Source organism: Lipotes vexillifer, unplaced genomic scaffold (genome assembly GCF_000442215.2).
Source record: "Lipotes vexillifer unplaced genomic scaffold, Lipotes_vexillifer_v1.1 scaffold987, whole genome shotgun sequence".
Taxonomy (NCBI): domain Eukaryota; kingdom Metazoa; phylum Chordata; class Mammalia; order Artiodactyla; family Lipotidae; genus Lipotes; species Lipotes vexillifer.
This window is the reverse complement of record NW_006787426.1, coordinates 1,639,302-1,654,472: the sequence shown is the minus strand read 5'-3', so window position 1 is coordinate 1,654,472 and position 15,171 is coordinate 1,639,302. Positions and strand designations below refer to the sequence as shown.

At 42.0% G+C, this 15,171-nt stretch overlaps 1 protein-coding gene and 1 non-coding gene across 2 annotated transcripts in view; one reads left to right on the top strand and one right to left on the bottom strand.

The window, feature by feature from the left end:
- Positions 1-1,277: 1,277 nt before the first annotated feature.
- TRNAG-CCC (transfer RNA glycine (anticodon CCC)) lies at positions 1,278-1,350 on the bottom strand. The gene has a single exon. It is a non-coding gene; the product is annotated as a tRNA-Gly (tRNA).
- Positions 1,351-5,782: 4,432 nt separating this feature from the next.
- CEP192 (centrosomal protein 192) overlaps positions 5,783-15,171 on the top strand; it is an 87,768-nt gene continuing 78,379 nt past the window's right edge. Inside the window, exons 1-3 of the mRNA XM_007460046.1 lie at positions 5,783-5,949; positions 6,636-6,761; positions 14,827-15,002. Coding sequence (XP_007460108.1) covers positions 5,783-5,949; positions 6,636-6,761; positions 14,827-15,002 — 469 coding nt within the window. The remainder of the gene's footprint in view (positions 5,950-6,635; positions 6,762-14,826; positions 15,003-15,171) is intronic.

Genomic DNA, 15,171 nt, shown 5'->3' with positions numbered 1-15,171 from the left:
ATTCGACTGGAGTTTTTACTGCTCCAAGGTCAACTTTTTCTCCGGATTCCAGTTTTTAGGGCAGTTTACGGTAAGCTTTGAAAACTGTTATGCTAGATGCCTACCTAATGGTAAAGCGTATCATAGAACGTTGGGGAAGTTTGACTTTGGCTTTTTCCCACAGCTCATACTTTTAAGTGTGTTCAGTTGTGCACGTAGGCTTCCAGTCGACAACTACAGCAGATGATATTTTATGTATCCAGGCATGAAATTAAAGCAATTAAGTATCAGTAAACTCGAGCAGGATGTTTTGAAGTTACTGTTTTAAGGACATACCAAGAGAAATCCCAAAGCTGACTGCTTAGTTCAAGCGCAGTAAAAGGAAAGATAATATTGTATTGTCCTCGTTTTAGGTGAGGAGGAGGGCTGGGTAATGCAATAGGGACGGAAGTTAGGACATCTTCCCTTCTAGGGAAGCTTTAGGAATGTGGCATGTCCATAGATGGCTTAGAACAAGTGTAGTCCTTTCTGGAAAAGAGAGACTGGGCGGTAGATTACATCTGGAGGACTCTTCCCCTGGATTGTGTTACTGTTGCACCCACAGCAAAGCTCTGTTCTTGCACTTAGTACTGTATCATAGTGGGTAGGGATTGTCAGCTTTCTGAGGGGAGCCACCTTATTTATTGTTGCTTCACACAGCCAGGCAGAGTGTCTTTCACTGTTTGTTTTTGTTAATGATTGTTGCATGAATGATCTTTGCTTAATATCTGGATTTTCTTGGATTTGATTCTTTCTAAGTGGAGATAACCTTTAAAGAGATGGTATACATTTTGATGTGGTATTATATATTTATAAGTGAATGAGTAACTTAGTAACTACAAGACTAGATGTGAGGAGGCTACTTGGAAGACTTGTGTAGGAATTTATTTTATTTTATTTTTTATTAATTTATTATTTTTGATGTGTTGGGTCTTCATTTCTGTGCGTGGGCTTTCTCTAGTTGTGGCAAGCAGGGGCCACTCTTCATCGCAGTGTGCGGGCCTCTCACTATCGCAGCCTTTCTTTGTTGCGGAGCACAAGCTCCAGATGCGCTGGCTTAGTAGTTGTGGCTCACGGGCCTAGCTGTTCCGCGGCATGTGGGATCTTCCCAGACCAGGGCTCGAACCTGTGTCCCCTGCATTGGCAGGCAGATTCTCAACCACTGCACCACCAGGGAAGCCCTATTTCATTTTTTAAAAATATTTATTTATTTATACATTTAGCTTCACCGGATCTTAGTTGCAGCATGCGGGATCTAGTTCCCTGACCAGGGATCAAACCTGGGCCCCCTGCATTGGGAGTGCAGAGTCTTAGCCACTGGACCACCAGGGAAGTCCCCTGTGCAGGAGTTTAAAGATTGATGGACAGATAGGCAAAGTTTCTGCTCTTAGGGAGAAATCTTTTTAGTGGAAGAAGACAGACAAATACAAAAACAGACAGTGATCAGTGCTGGCAGAAATTAAAATGACCATGGACTCTAGGGTACATTTGACTTCATGATAAGGGATCAACTCTCTTAGAAGGTGAGCTTTGAATTGAGGTGAATGTCAGGAAGGAGTCAGCTGTACAGACATCTAGAATAGTATTCTAGGCCCCGAGCTGGGGATGGACTTCAGTATTATAGGAACAGAAAAGCCGTTATGTGGTGAGTGAGGCTGGGGTGTGCAGATGAGGTGGCTCACTGAAGTTGTCAGGAAGAGTATGGTACCTGGCTTATGGTTTATGATCCCTTTGATTGCCATGTGGAGAATTAATTGTAGAGTGGCAAGAATTGGACTGTGAAAACTGGTTAGGAGGTTTTTCAGTAGAGTAGGATGGTAGTAGAGTCAGAAAGATGTAGAATGACTCAGGGATTGTTTTAGACAAGGCCTGTTTTGCCCTTAGGAATAGGCTCCACTAGATGTGTTTTGATTGGCAACAGTGTTTTTACTGTGTTTAAATGGGTTCAGGTGGAGTCTGTATTTTCCTGTTGTCTGACAGTGAGTGTTCCTGAAGGCATTTGAGTTTGAGATTTGTGTGTATAAGATGTGCACTGCGTGACGGAGCTGAGGTCAGGATCCTAGGTGTCCCTAACATGGAAGGGGAGGCTGTCAGGTGAGATGCTTGGCTGTGAAAAGAAGGTGAGAAAGTGGTGCAGGGGTGCAAAGAAAGGGTGGCGACAGGTTTTCCAACTCCTGCGTCCTGGTGTGGGAGAGTTTGAAAGTGTTTGTAGAAATCGAGAAGAGGAAATGTAGATAGTTAGACATGTTGAAAAGAGGAAAACACTGGGCTGTGGTCTGAGAGGAGAGTGCTTACGTGATAGCTGGTGATAAGTTTGCTGGGTTTGCCCCAGTTTGAAAATCTTCATTCATTCAGCATATTTATTGAGGGTCTACTCTGTGCAAGGCACTGCTCTAGATTCACTGGTAAAACAGGTCAAGTCCCTGCCCTCATGGCACTTACATTCTAACGTGGGGTGGGGAATAGTTAAACTGGTGAACTATATAGCACTACAGAAAAAAGGAAGCAGGGCAAGGAGATTGGCATGCTGAGCCTGACTGTACACGCTGGTGGGAAAGTGGACATTTACACAAAGACCTGAAAGAATTGAAGGCGCAGGAGCCTCCGTGGGTTCCAGGGGTGGCAGCAAGGTCAGGGTGGCTGGGGTGGAGGGCGCGAAGGAGAGGAGCAGGAGGTCCCAGGTCAGAGTTACTCAGTCCCCCGTTGCCAGCAAGACTGACTTTCTCAGTGAGATGGGAAGCCAGTGGAGTGTTCTGAGCTAAGCAGTGAGTGTTTGGCTTGTTTGACTGGGTAACCTGAGTGTGTGGAGGGTAGTCTGGGGAGGAAGATATAGGCTCTTGCAGGGAGGGTCCCGGTCGGAAAGGGTGTGTCTTGACCATGGCGGTAGCAACCAGGAGTTGTGAGAAATGGCAGGTTCTGGTTGTATGGTTGTGGTGTAGCCATTGGGATTTGCTGAGGGATTGCACACTGATGGTTTGATCTGAGCAACTAGAGAATGGACTTGTCGTTTTCTCTGTGGGGAAGATTGAAGAGCAGGCTTTTCTTGAGGGGGTTGCAGTGAGATGGAATCAAGATTGATGTTTTAGGTGCTTGTTAGATACCTAAGTGAAAATGTCAGGTAGGTAGTTGAACATCTGAGGTTCAGGGGAGAGACCCAGGCTGGAGATACAAGTTTAATATGGGATTTAAAACTTTCAAACTGAGGGCACTCATCCAGAGAGGCTGGGTAGATGGAGGAGACCCAGGAGCCAGCCCTGGAGCCCTCGCTGTGTGGAGGTCCGGGAGAGAAGGAGGAGGAAGAGCCGACAGCGATGCTTTGGAAAACAGGTGAAGTAAGTACTTCTGTGAGGAAGGAGTATGAATTCGATTCTGTTAGGTCTAAGACAAGGAGGACTGAAAATTGACCATGGGGTTATGGGTTTGGCAACAGGGAGATCAGTGGTGATGTTGACAAGCCCTTGGTGGGGTGGTGGGACGGAAGCCAGCTGGGAGTGGGCTTGGATGAGGGGTGGAGCTGGGTGGCCGGTAGTGACTCGTATTGGAGGTCTGGGTGGTAGAGGTAGTGCAGATATAGGTGGCGGTAGCTGTGGGGGGATAGCAGGGCTGAGGTCGAGGAAGCCTTCTTGTGCTCGTGGGGAGGACTGCCCTGAGAGATGCAGCAGTGTCGAGGAGGCGAGGCAGGTGTTGGAATGGGAGGGCTCGGCTTCTGCCAGAAGTGTGGATCCTTCATCTGTGATCAGGTAAGTTTAGTAGGTTTCTAGTAGTCTTAAGGCTTTTCCTACTTTGTAAATTAGCCCATAATATCTAAACTCACACGTCAGTGATTTGCCACCGACCCCAGCACAGTCCTGCATTGTCGTTCCTCTCATCAGTAGTGGCAGCTCTTAGAATATCTGTCCAGGCGCTAAGCCCTCTCCCTTCCTCTGCTTTCAGCTGATGGGATCAGGCCAGACTTCCTAATACACCATTTAAGGCTTGTAGGATCTGGCTCTGTGGTTTTACTCACCCGTTGCCCAAATATGGTGGAGTACCTGCTATGGCCACCACATCCTCAGCACTTAGAGCAGAGTTTGGAGTCATACCTGGGCGCGAATCTTACTAATTGCACAACCTTGGGTCAGTTTAGCTAGTTTAGTCGCTGAGTTTGTTTCATCTTTTGTAAAATGAGGATAAGTGAGTTAAGGTAGTAGGTATGCAATAAATTTTAATTCTTTTCCACCATTGCTTATATTTATTTGTCACCTTTAAAAGCCCTCTTATCTCATACTTTGCCTGAAATGTCCTGCTCATTTTTCAAGGTATAGGGCCAATATCCTCTCATTTCCTGAGTCTTTCCTGATTTAATTATTTTCTTCACTGAATTCCACACAGCCCTTACATGATAAGCACTCTGAAATATTTTTAAAATTGAGTAATGTGTCCTGAGTTCTGAGATCAGGGTCCATCGAATGAGTGGCCAGCATGCACTGTAGGTTCTCTATCAGTAGTACAGACTGTGCCAGTGTTTTCCAGACTTAGCCTTTGTGTGCCACTTTTACCATTTTTGCCTTGTCCATGTGCCAAATATACTTTATTTTAATCTTTATTTATTTATTTTTGGCTGCGTTGGGTCTTCTTTGCTACGTGTGGGCTTTCTCTAGTTGCGCCAGTGGGGGCTACTCTTCATCGTGGTGGCTTGTCTCCTTGTGGAGCACTGGCTCTAGGTGCGTGGGGTTTAGTTAGTAGTTGTGGCATGCAGGCTCAGTAGTTGTGGTACATGGGCTTAGTTGCTCCACGGCATGTGGGATCTTCCCGGACCAGGATTGAACCCTTGTCCCCTGTGTTGGCAGGTGGATTCTTAACTACTGTGCCACCAGTGAAGTCCCCAAATATACTTTATGTAACTTAAATTTTTTCTTTGAACAGACTCACTTTTTTTTTGGTGTTGGCTACACCGCACAGCTTGTGAGATCTTAGTTCCCTGACTAGGGATTGAACCCGGGCCCTCGGCAGTGAAAGCACCGAGTCCTAACCACTGGACCACCAGGGAATGCTGTAGACTCACTTTATTTATTTATTTATTTGTTTGTTGTTGAATTTTTTGGCTGCGTCGGGTCTTCGTTGCTGCATGCGGGCTTTCTCTAGTTTCGGCGAGCAAGGGCTACTCTTCGTTGTGGTGCAGGGCTTCTCATTGCAGTGGCTTCTCTTGTTGTGTAGCACGGGCTCTAGGCACACGGCTTCAGTAGTTGCAGCACTCGGGCTCAGTAGTTGTGGCATGCAGGCTTAGTTGCTTCAAGGCATGTGGGATCTTCCCCGGCCAGAGATTGAACTCATGTCCCCTGCATTGACAGCCAGATTCTTAACACTGCGCCATCAGGGAAGTCCCTAGATTCACTTTTTAAACCATTTACTCATCCTTAATCTTTGAAATCAGACACTAGATTTTGCTAGTTCTATTTATTCTATTCCCTGTTAGAATGTGTGCCCAGCTTGTATGACGTCCAGAAATTGTCTGTATATGCCATTAGTGTTGTGCCTTCTTCGACTCTTTATTTGATAAATTCAAAATCCAAGAGTAAATTAAGCTGTTGTGTTTCATTATTATGTTAATTATAAGAAGATAGTTTGATGTTTATATTCTCAGCTATAGTATCCCCTCTTAGAGCTGTTCCAAAAAAAGGATTTTATCAGTTTTCTAAGATTTATGGGACTTATACTCTTAATCATTTGAAAAAGTTTTATGGTAATATATGATTTATAAGAATACTTTTATTGTTGCAGTGAGATGGAAGATTTTCGAGGTATAGCTGATGAGTCATTTCCAAGCTTTTTAACCAATTCATTACTTGGTGGTAATAGTGAGATTTTGGAAAATGTCACTCTTTCTTCAAATCTTGGCTTGCCTGTTGCTGTTTCAACGCTTGCTAGAAATAGATCCAGCACTGATAACAGGTAAGAATTGTTTGAACAGATGATTTTTTTTAGATTCTTAAAGCCTACTATATACTGATACTTCTGTGAAATTTTTCAGCCAAGCTTGAGCTTTAGTTTTATCTGAGGCAGATGACCATTTATATAAAATCAACATAGAAGATAAAACCATCTCTTTCCTGTTCTATTGCCTTATCAGTGGTGGGTGGGTAGGTTTGGGATTGAACACCAGTGACCTTTTGGCCTACCAGTGGTCTTTCTGTCCGTGGTATATTGGCTTTGTATTAGTTCAGACTCCTGGTGGCTGCTGATTTGAGCAGCACCCCCAAATGTGATGTGTATAGTTCACTCATCTTGTGTAACTTGTAAAGTTTACCTATGCCTGAATATCTAACCACTTTCCTGTCCTCCTAACCTAAACATTCTGTATGGAGCACCATCTTTACCTTTGGAATGAAGGGGTTGGATTAACTCTTTAAAAACTTTTAGCTTTAAGATTTCCACGACTCTCTTGTTTAATACACACATTTTGCTGCTGCACAGGTTTTCAGTGCTTTGCACATAAGGTGATGGTTTTGAACATTGGGGACCCTATTTGTTTTTACCCCCTGGTGGTTGGTTTTACAGTCATACAGTCCGATGTCATGGTGAATTTTAAATGTGTATAATTTAGTTATTAACAATTAAAACAGAATTTTTGTGTGTAGGAATTCTGATGTCCAGGCATCTTATTTAGTGGAAGGGAAGTTTTCAATTCCATCAGAGTCGTCTCCCAGTAGCCAGAGTGAAGCTGAACCAAGAGAGAGGTTACAGCTTGTCTTCCCGGATGATGAGTGAGTTCTTACTTCATCTTGCTTTCACTGTGTTAAGAGCGAGTCTCACGTAGTCTTGTGGAAAATGAACACGTGATTGTGTCTCTGATCGTTTATAAGAATTTTAACAGTTTTCTTTGTATGATATTAATCACAAACAGTTTGTCTTTCAAAATCTTTTTCTGATTCCAAGAGTAATACATGCTCATTGAAAAAATTATAAAATACAGGCAATTATAAGACAGACAACAAAGGCCTGTCATCCCAGTAAGACATTGATTATCTTTTTATTTAGTCTGCTAGACTATTTTCTATGCACATGTACATGTACATGTGTATTAATTTTTTTAACAATAATAGGATTAAACTGTACGTACTGTTTATAACTTTTAAAAATTAATGATTGTGTCATCTTTCCATTACAATTAATGTAGGTATGTATCATAATGTTAATGGCTGCACCATGTTAGGCACTTAGATGATTAGAATTTTACTATTATAAATTTAGTGAACTTCCTTATTTATACATACATTTTGCATCTAGTAGGTTATTTTATTCAGATAAAATCCTAGGATCAAAATAGCTGAGTTAAGAATATTTAATTTTAAATACCACTGCAGGTTAACACATTGCTCTTTGGAAGGTTTGTACCAGTTTACATTCCCGTTAGAAGATGTGCATGAGAATGCCTGCTTCTCTGAGCCCTCCCTGACATTTGGTGGTGTTATTTTGGATCCTCAATTTTAAATTAATTAATTAATTAATTTCTTCCTTTTCTTTCTTTCTTCCTTTCTTCCTCCTTCCCTCCCTCCCTCCCTCTCTCCCTCCTTCCTTCGTTGGGTCCTTGTTGCTGGGCTTTCTTTAGTTTCAGCGAGTGGGGGCTACTCTTCGTTGTGGTGCGCAGGCTTCTCATTGCAGTGGCTTCTCGTTGTGGAGCATGGGCTCTAGGTGCGCGGACTTCAGTAGTTGTGGCTCGCGGGCTCTAAAGCACAGGCTCAGTAGTTGTGGCACACGGACTTAGTTGCTCTGCAGCATGTGGGATCTTCCCCAACCAGGGCTCAAACCCATGTCTCTTGCATTAACAGGCAGATTCTTAACCACTGTGCCACCAGGGAAGCTCCTGATCCTCAATTTTAGAAGTAAAAGAATTTATACACATGCCTAAGTGAATAGAAGAAAGTCTGGAAGGCTTTACACCAAAATGTAAATGGTGGTTATGTCTTGATGGCGGTATTACAGGCAGTTTTAAAGTATTCTGTTTGAATTCATAATCGAGGATTTATGGGATCGAACATAATTTAATGTTTATTCATTACTTATATTTTTGTTGTGAATTACCTCTTGATGACGTTTAGATATAAGCACTTTCTATATGTTAAAGTTGTTAACTCTGTGCATTCATTTTCTCAACGTGTGTTTTTTGTTTTCGTTTTATTTATTTTTAACATCTTTATTGGAGTATAATTGCTTTACAGTGTTGTGTTAGTTTCTGCTGTATAACAAAATGAATCAGCTATATGCATATGTATATCCCCATATCCCCTCCCTCTTGCATCTCCCTCCCACCCTCCTTATCCCACCCCTCTAGGTGGTCACGAAGTACCAAGCTGATCTCCCTGAGCCATGCAGCTGCTTCCTACTAGCTATCTATTTTACATTTGGTAGTGTATATATGTCATTGCTACTCTCTCACTTTGTCCCAGCTTACCCTTCCCTCTTCCCATGTCCTCAAGTCCAGTCTCTACATCTGTGTCTTTATTCCTGTCCTGCCCCTAGGTTCATTAGAACCTTTTTTTTTTTTAGATTCCGTATATATGTGTTAGTATACGGTATTTGTTTTTCTCTTTCTGACTTACTTCACTCTGTATGACAGACTCTAGGTCCATCCACCTCCCTACAAATAACTCAATTTTGTTTCTTTTTATGGCTGAGTAATATTCCATTGTATATATGTGCCACATCTTTATCCATTCGTCTGTCAATGGACACTTATGTTGCTTCCATGTACTGGCTATTGTAAATAGAGCTGCAGTGAACATTGTGGTACATGACTCTTTTTGAATTATGGTTTTCTCAGGGTATATGCCCAGTAATGGGATTTCTGGGTCATATGGTACTTTTATTTTTAGTTTTTTAAGGAACCTCCATACTGTTCTCCATAATGGCTGTATCAGTTTACATTCCCACCAACAGTGCAAGAGGGTTCACACCCTCTCTAGCATTTATTGTTTGTAGATTTTTTGATGATGGCCATTCTGACTGGTGTGAGGTAATACCTCATTGTAGTTTTGATTTGCATTTCTCTAATGATTAGTGATGTTGAGCATCCTTTCATGTGTTTGTTGGCAGTCTGTATATCTTCATTGGAGAAATGTCTATTTAGGTCTTCTGCCCATTTTTGGATTGGGTTGTTAGTTTTTTTTGATATTGAGCTGCATGAGCTGCTTGTATATTTTGGAGATTAACCTTTTGTCAGTTGCTTCGTTTGCTAATATTTTCTCCCATTCTGAGGGTTGTCTTTTTGTCTTGCTTATGGTCTCCTTTGCTGTACAAAAGCTTTTAAGTTTCATTAGGTCCCATTTGTTTATTTTTGTTTTTATTTCCATTACTCTAGGAGGTGGGTCAAAAAGGATCTTGCTGTGATTTATGTCATAGAGTGTTCTGCCTGTGTTTTCCTCTGAGAGTTTTATAGTGTCTGGCCTTACATTTAGGTCTTTAATCCATTTGGAGTTTATTTTTGTGTATGGTGTTAGGGAGTGTTCTAATTTCATTCTTTTACATGTAGCTGTCCAGTTTTCCCAGCACCACTTATTGAGGAGGCTGTCTTTTCTCCATTGTATATTCTTGCCTCCTTTATCAAAGATAAGGTGACCATAGGTGCGTGGGTTTATCTCTGGGCTTTCTGTCCTGTTCCATTGATCTTTATTTCCGTTTTTGTGCCAGTACCGTACTGTCTTGATTACTGTAGCTTTGTAGTATAGTCTAAAGTCCGGGAGCCTGATTCCTCCAGCTCCGTTTTTCTTTCTCAAGATTGTTTTGGCTATTCGGGGTCTTTGTGTTTCCATGCAAATTGTGCAATTTTTTCTAGTTCTGTGAAAAATGCCATTGGTGGTTTGATAGGGATTGCATTGAATCTGTAGATTGTTTTGGGTAGTATAGTCATTTTCACAATGTTGATTCTTCCAATCCAAGGGCATAGTATAACTCTCCATCTATTTGTATCGTCTTTAATTTCTTTCATCAGTGTCTTTTAGTTTTCTGCATACAGGTCTTTTGTCTCCTTAGGTAGGTTTATTCCTAGGTATTTTATTCTTTTTGTTGCAATGGTAAATGGGAGTGTTTCCTTAATTTCACTTTCAGATTTTTCATCATTAGTGTATAAGAATGCAGGAGATTTCTGTGCATTAATTTTGCATCCTGCTACTCTACCAAATTAATTGATTAGTAGTTTTCTGGTAGCATCTGTAGGGTTCTTTGTGTATAGTATTACATCATCTGCAGTGACAGTTTTACTTCTTCTTTTCCGATTTGTATTCCTGGTTTTTCTTTTTCTTCTCTGATTGCCGTGGCTAAAACTTCCAAAACTATGTTGAATAAGAGTGGTGAGAGTGGCAACCTTGTCTTGTTCCTGATCTTAGAGGAAATGGTTTCAGTTTTTCACCATTGAGAATAATGTTGGCTGTGGGTTTGTCATATATGACCCTTATTATGTTGAGGTAGGTTCTCTCTATGCCTAATTTCTGGAAAGTTTTTATCATAAATGGGTATTGAATTTTGTCAAAAGCTCTTTCCTCATCTGTTGAGATCATCATATGGTTTTTATCCTTCAATTTGTTAATATGGTGTATCACATTGATTGATTTGCATATGTTGAAGAATCCTTGCATTCCTGGGATAAACCCCACTTGATCATGGTGTATGATCCTTTTAATGTGCTGTTGGATTCTGTTTGCTAGTATTTTGTTGAGGACTTTTGCATCTATGATCATCAGTGATATTGGCCTGTAGTTTTCTTTTTTGTGAGATCTTCATCTGGTTTTGGTATCAGGGTGATGGTGGCCTTGTATAATGAGTTTGGGAGTGTTCCTCCCTTTGCTGTATTTTGGAAGAGTTTGGGAAGGATAGGTGTTAGCTTTTCTCTAAAAGTTTGATAGAATTCGCCTATGAAGCCATCTGGTCCTGGGCTTTTGTTTATTAGAAGATTTTTAATCACAGTTTCAGTTTCAGTCAACATGTGTTTTTGACTGAGTGCCTACTGTGTGCCAGCTACCTCTCCAAGGGCTTGGGAAATAGCAGTGGACAAAACAGACATTACACAAAAAGACACCAAAATACACCAGTTTTACAGTAAATTAGAAGGGAAAAAGTGATAGGAAAAAACAGAACATGATAAGGAGGGAAGTTAGGAGGGCTGAAAGGTGTTATCATTGTGAGTCTCCTTGAGGAGGTGTGAGTTCAGAGCAGAGACTTGAAGGAGAGAGTCAGCCCAGTTGGTCTCAGGAGGAAGAGCCTTTCAGGGGGAGGGCGCAGCAGCGGGAGGGCACTGAGTGAGAGCATCCCTGGTGTGTCCATGAGCAGGAAGGAGCATGGGGTGGGCAAAGCTTTTGACTCCAGGTGAGGTGAGAAACCTACCAAGGGTTCCATCTCAACTCTGATATGATTAGCCCCCTCTGGCTACCAGTGAAGAATAGACTGCTGGGAAGCAAGACCGTAAGCATGATGACCGCTCAGGAAGGCGGGTTCTCAAGGGGCCAGTAGGTGGAGGAGGGGAGAGGAGAGGAGTGGAGGTAGAGATCAGAGGTGGGGAGCACACAGCCTGGCGGGCAGGCTGGGGTCTTTGGTAAGTACCAGGTGTTCAGTGTGGTGTTCTTGGCCACTCCACTCTGCACAGGCGTTTCTTAGGCCTTAATCTGGAGAAGAGCCTTCTTCCTGGGTGCACAGGGTTGTGTTGGCACTGCTGATGTACGTGGGTGGGTTGGGGAGCAGAAGTGGAGGGCTGTCTGGGATGGTTGCTTGAAAGACTTTTGCTTAAGATTTAATTTGAAAAATGTTGATGGGCCAGTAAAAACAATGATAGCTGTAGGTTTGAGGAAGTCGAGTTTTGGGGGGAGTGATGGTGGTGGTTAATTTAGAGTGCCCTCAACTGTCTCTGTTGTCCTAAAGTTTTAATGGTCACACTGCATGTCTTTCGGGGGGTGGGGAGTGGCAGGGGGAGGTTTAAGATACGAAAATTAACTAAATGTCCTGACTTCTTTATTTCATTTTACCATCTTGCTTCCCCCACCACCACCCCTTTTCTTAAAAATATGTTACATAGAGACCTTTATTGTCTTTTTGTTTCCTCATATTCTCATTTTATTTATTTGCGATATAATTGACATGTAACATTATATTAGTTTTAGGTGTACAGCTTAATTTGATGTTGGTATACATTTGGGAAATGTCACCACCATATGTCTCGTTAACATGTCACCTTACGGAGTTACAAAAAATTTTTTTTTCTTGTGAGGAGAGCTTTTAAGATCTACTCTCTTAGCAACTTTCAAATATACAATACAGTATTATTAAGTACAGTCACCATGCTGTACATTACATCCCTCAGGACTTATTTTATAACTGGAAGTTTATACCTTTTTCCCCCCTTTACCCATTTCTCCCCCCACCCCCGCCTCTGAGAACCACCAGTTTGCTCTCTATATCTATGAGCTTGGTTTTTTTGTTTGTGTGTTTTTAGATTCCATTTATAAACAAGATTGTACAGTATCTATCTTTCTCTGTCTGACTTCACTAAGCTTAATACCCTCTAGATTCATCTGTTGTGAATGACAAGATTTCATTTTTTTTATGGCCAAGTGCTATTCCATTGTATGTGTGTGTACACACACACACACTACATTTTCTTTGTTCACCTGTTGCTTCCATATCTCGGCAATTGTAAATAGTGCTCCAGTGAACATAGAGGTGCATGTATCTTTTCCAGTTAGTGTTTTCATTTTTGGATAAATACCCAGGAGCGGAATTGCTGTATCATATAGTAGTTCTACTTTTAATTTTTTGAGGAACCTTCATGATGTTTTCTATAGCGGCTGCACCAATTTACATTCCCACAACAGTGTAGGAGGGTTCCCTTTTCTGCACATCCTCATCAACACTTGCTGTTTGTTGTCTTTTTGATGATAGCCATTCTGACAGGTGTGAGGTGATACCTCATTGTGGTTTTATTTATTTATTTATTTTTAATTATTTATTTATTGGCTGCATTGGGTCTTCTTTGCTGTGCATGGGCTTTTTCTCTAGTTGCAGTGAGCGGGGGCTACTCTTCGTTGTGGCGCACGGGCTTCTTATTTTGGTAGCTTCTCCTGTTGCAGAGCATGGGCTCTAGAGTGCAGGCTCAGTAGTTGTGGCTCACAGGCTTAGTTGCTCCACAGCATGCGGGATCTTCCCAGACCAGGGCTCGAACTCGTGTCCCCTGCATTGGCAGGCAGATTCTTAACCAGTGTGCCACCAGGGAAGTCCCTCATTGTGGTTTTGATTTGCATTTCCCTGGTGATTAGCGGTGTTGAGCATCTTTTCATGTACCTGTTGGCCAGCTCTACGTCTTTGGAAAAATGTCTATTCAGGTCTTTAGCCCATTTTTTAATCAGGTTGTTTGTGTTTTTGCTATTGAGTTGTATGAGTTCTTTGTATATTTTGGAAGTTAGTCCCTTATTAGGTATATGACTGACAGATATCTTCTCCCATTCAGTAGGCTGCCTTTTCATCCTGTGGTTTCCTTTGCTGTGTACCACCCCACCACACCTCCTTTTCTGTTTCTTCTACCATGTGACTTTGTATCCATTTATAGCCTTTCCACCCGCCCCTGGCTTTTGTTTTTTGTTTTTTTAAAAAAAATAAATTTATTTATTTTATTTTGGGATGCGTTGGGTCTTCAGTTGCTTTGCGTGGGCTTCCTCTAGTTGCGGCAAGCAGGGGCTACTCTTCATTGCGGTGCGCGGGCTTCTCATTGCAGTGGCTTTTCTTATTGCGGAGCACGGGCTGTAGGCGCGCGGGCTCAGTAGTTGTGGCTCGCAGGTGCTATAGCACAGGCTCAGTAGTTGTGGCACACGGATTCAGTAGTTGTGGCTCACGCACTCTAGAGCACAGGCTCAGTAGTTGTGGTACACGGGCTTAGTTATTGTGCGGCATGTGGCATCTTCCCGGGCCCGGGCTCGTACCTATGTCCCCTTCATTGGCAGGTGGATTCTTAACCACTGTGCCACCAGGGAAATCCCCTCTGCCCTCTGTTTTACTTCTGTTTGATTGGGGTGAAGCTTTCCTATACCTGCCTGCATATTCACCTTTGGATTAAGTGATTGGTTCTCTGTGTATTACAGCTGCAATACAGAGGTGGAGAAACTGGGAGGAAAGTTAGAGTTTGCCTCAGGGGCAGAGGGTTAGGACTTGGAGTCTGTGTAAGAGCCATTTTCATTTAATTCATCCTGGCCAGATTGAAGTCTGGCCCTGGGTTTGTCACATGATGAATTTGTTGCATTTAGCAGCTTTTTCTTGAAGTTCCATCTGCTGGTGAAATGGCTGTGGTGAGCGGGGACAGACCCAAGAGCTTTTGCAGTAGGTTGGGTGGAAAGTTGCCTTTAAGGAAGAACCTTTCCATCCATAGAAACAACAGAGGCAAATGGAAGATGATGATAGAACAGTGGCAGGGGCTAAAGTACAGCTTCAAAGCGTTTGTAGTTCCGAGCAGTAGCTATTTGGCAAATATATACAGTATCCTTTAAGTCTGTCTTGTTTTTTGAAAAGCTGAGGTTTTCTCTAGATGTGGTAGAGTCACAGATACTTACTTGGGAAAGAAGAAAACTCTGCCTCTTATCACTTGAGAGGCAGAGTAGCAATATATTTGACTTCGGTAGATGTACATCACTGGACCCCAAATGATGGTATTGTTCGCAGGACGCCTGGCTGGTCCCAGAATGTTTCTTTTCACTGTATCCATTTTTTCTTTTTAAGAAATAACTGATTAAAGGATTTTTTATAGATACACCTAAGATAACTAATATTTCATTATTATTCTGTTTCCTAATTTAAAAGTTCTATCTCTAAGAAAAAGAATCAGACAGAAGGTCGACATTTGTCAGGTGCTGTCCTCAAAGAGTCAGCTTTTCAAAGTGGTAGAGGAAGAACGGAAGAGGAGCATGTTAGAGCTGCAAAACCCTTTCAGAGCCAAGATCCTTCTGATGGGATTTCATCACTGGAGCAGGAGCGAGGTAGTGAACTATTAGAAATCATTCCTTATTGTATATATTTTAATTTCCTTTTTAAAATCTTTTTATAATTGAAGTATAGTTGATGTACAAAATTACAGAAGTTACAGGTGTGTAGTATGGTGATTCACAATTTTTAAAGGTTATACTCCATTTATTATAAATGTTATAA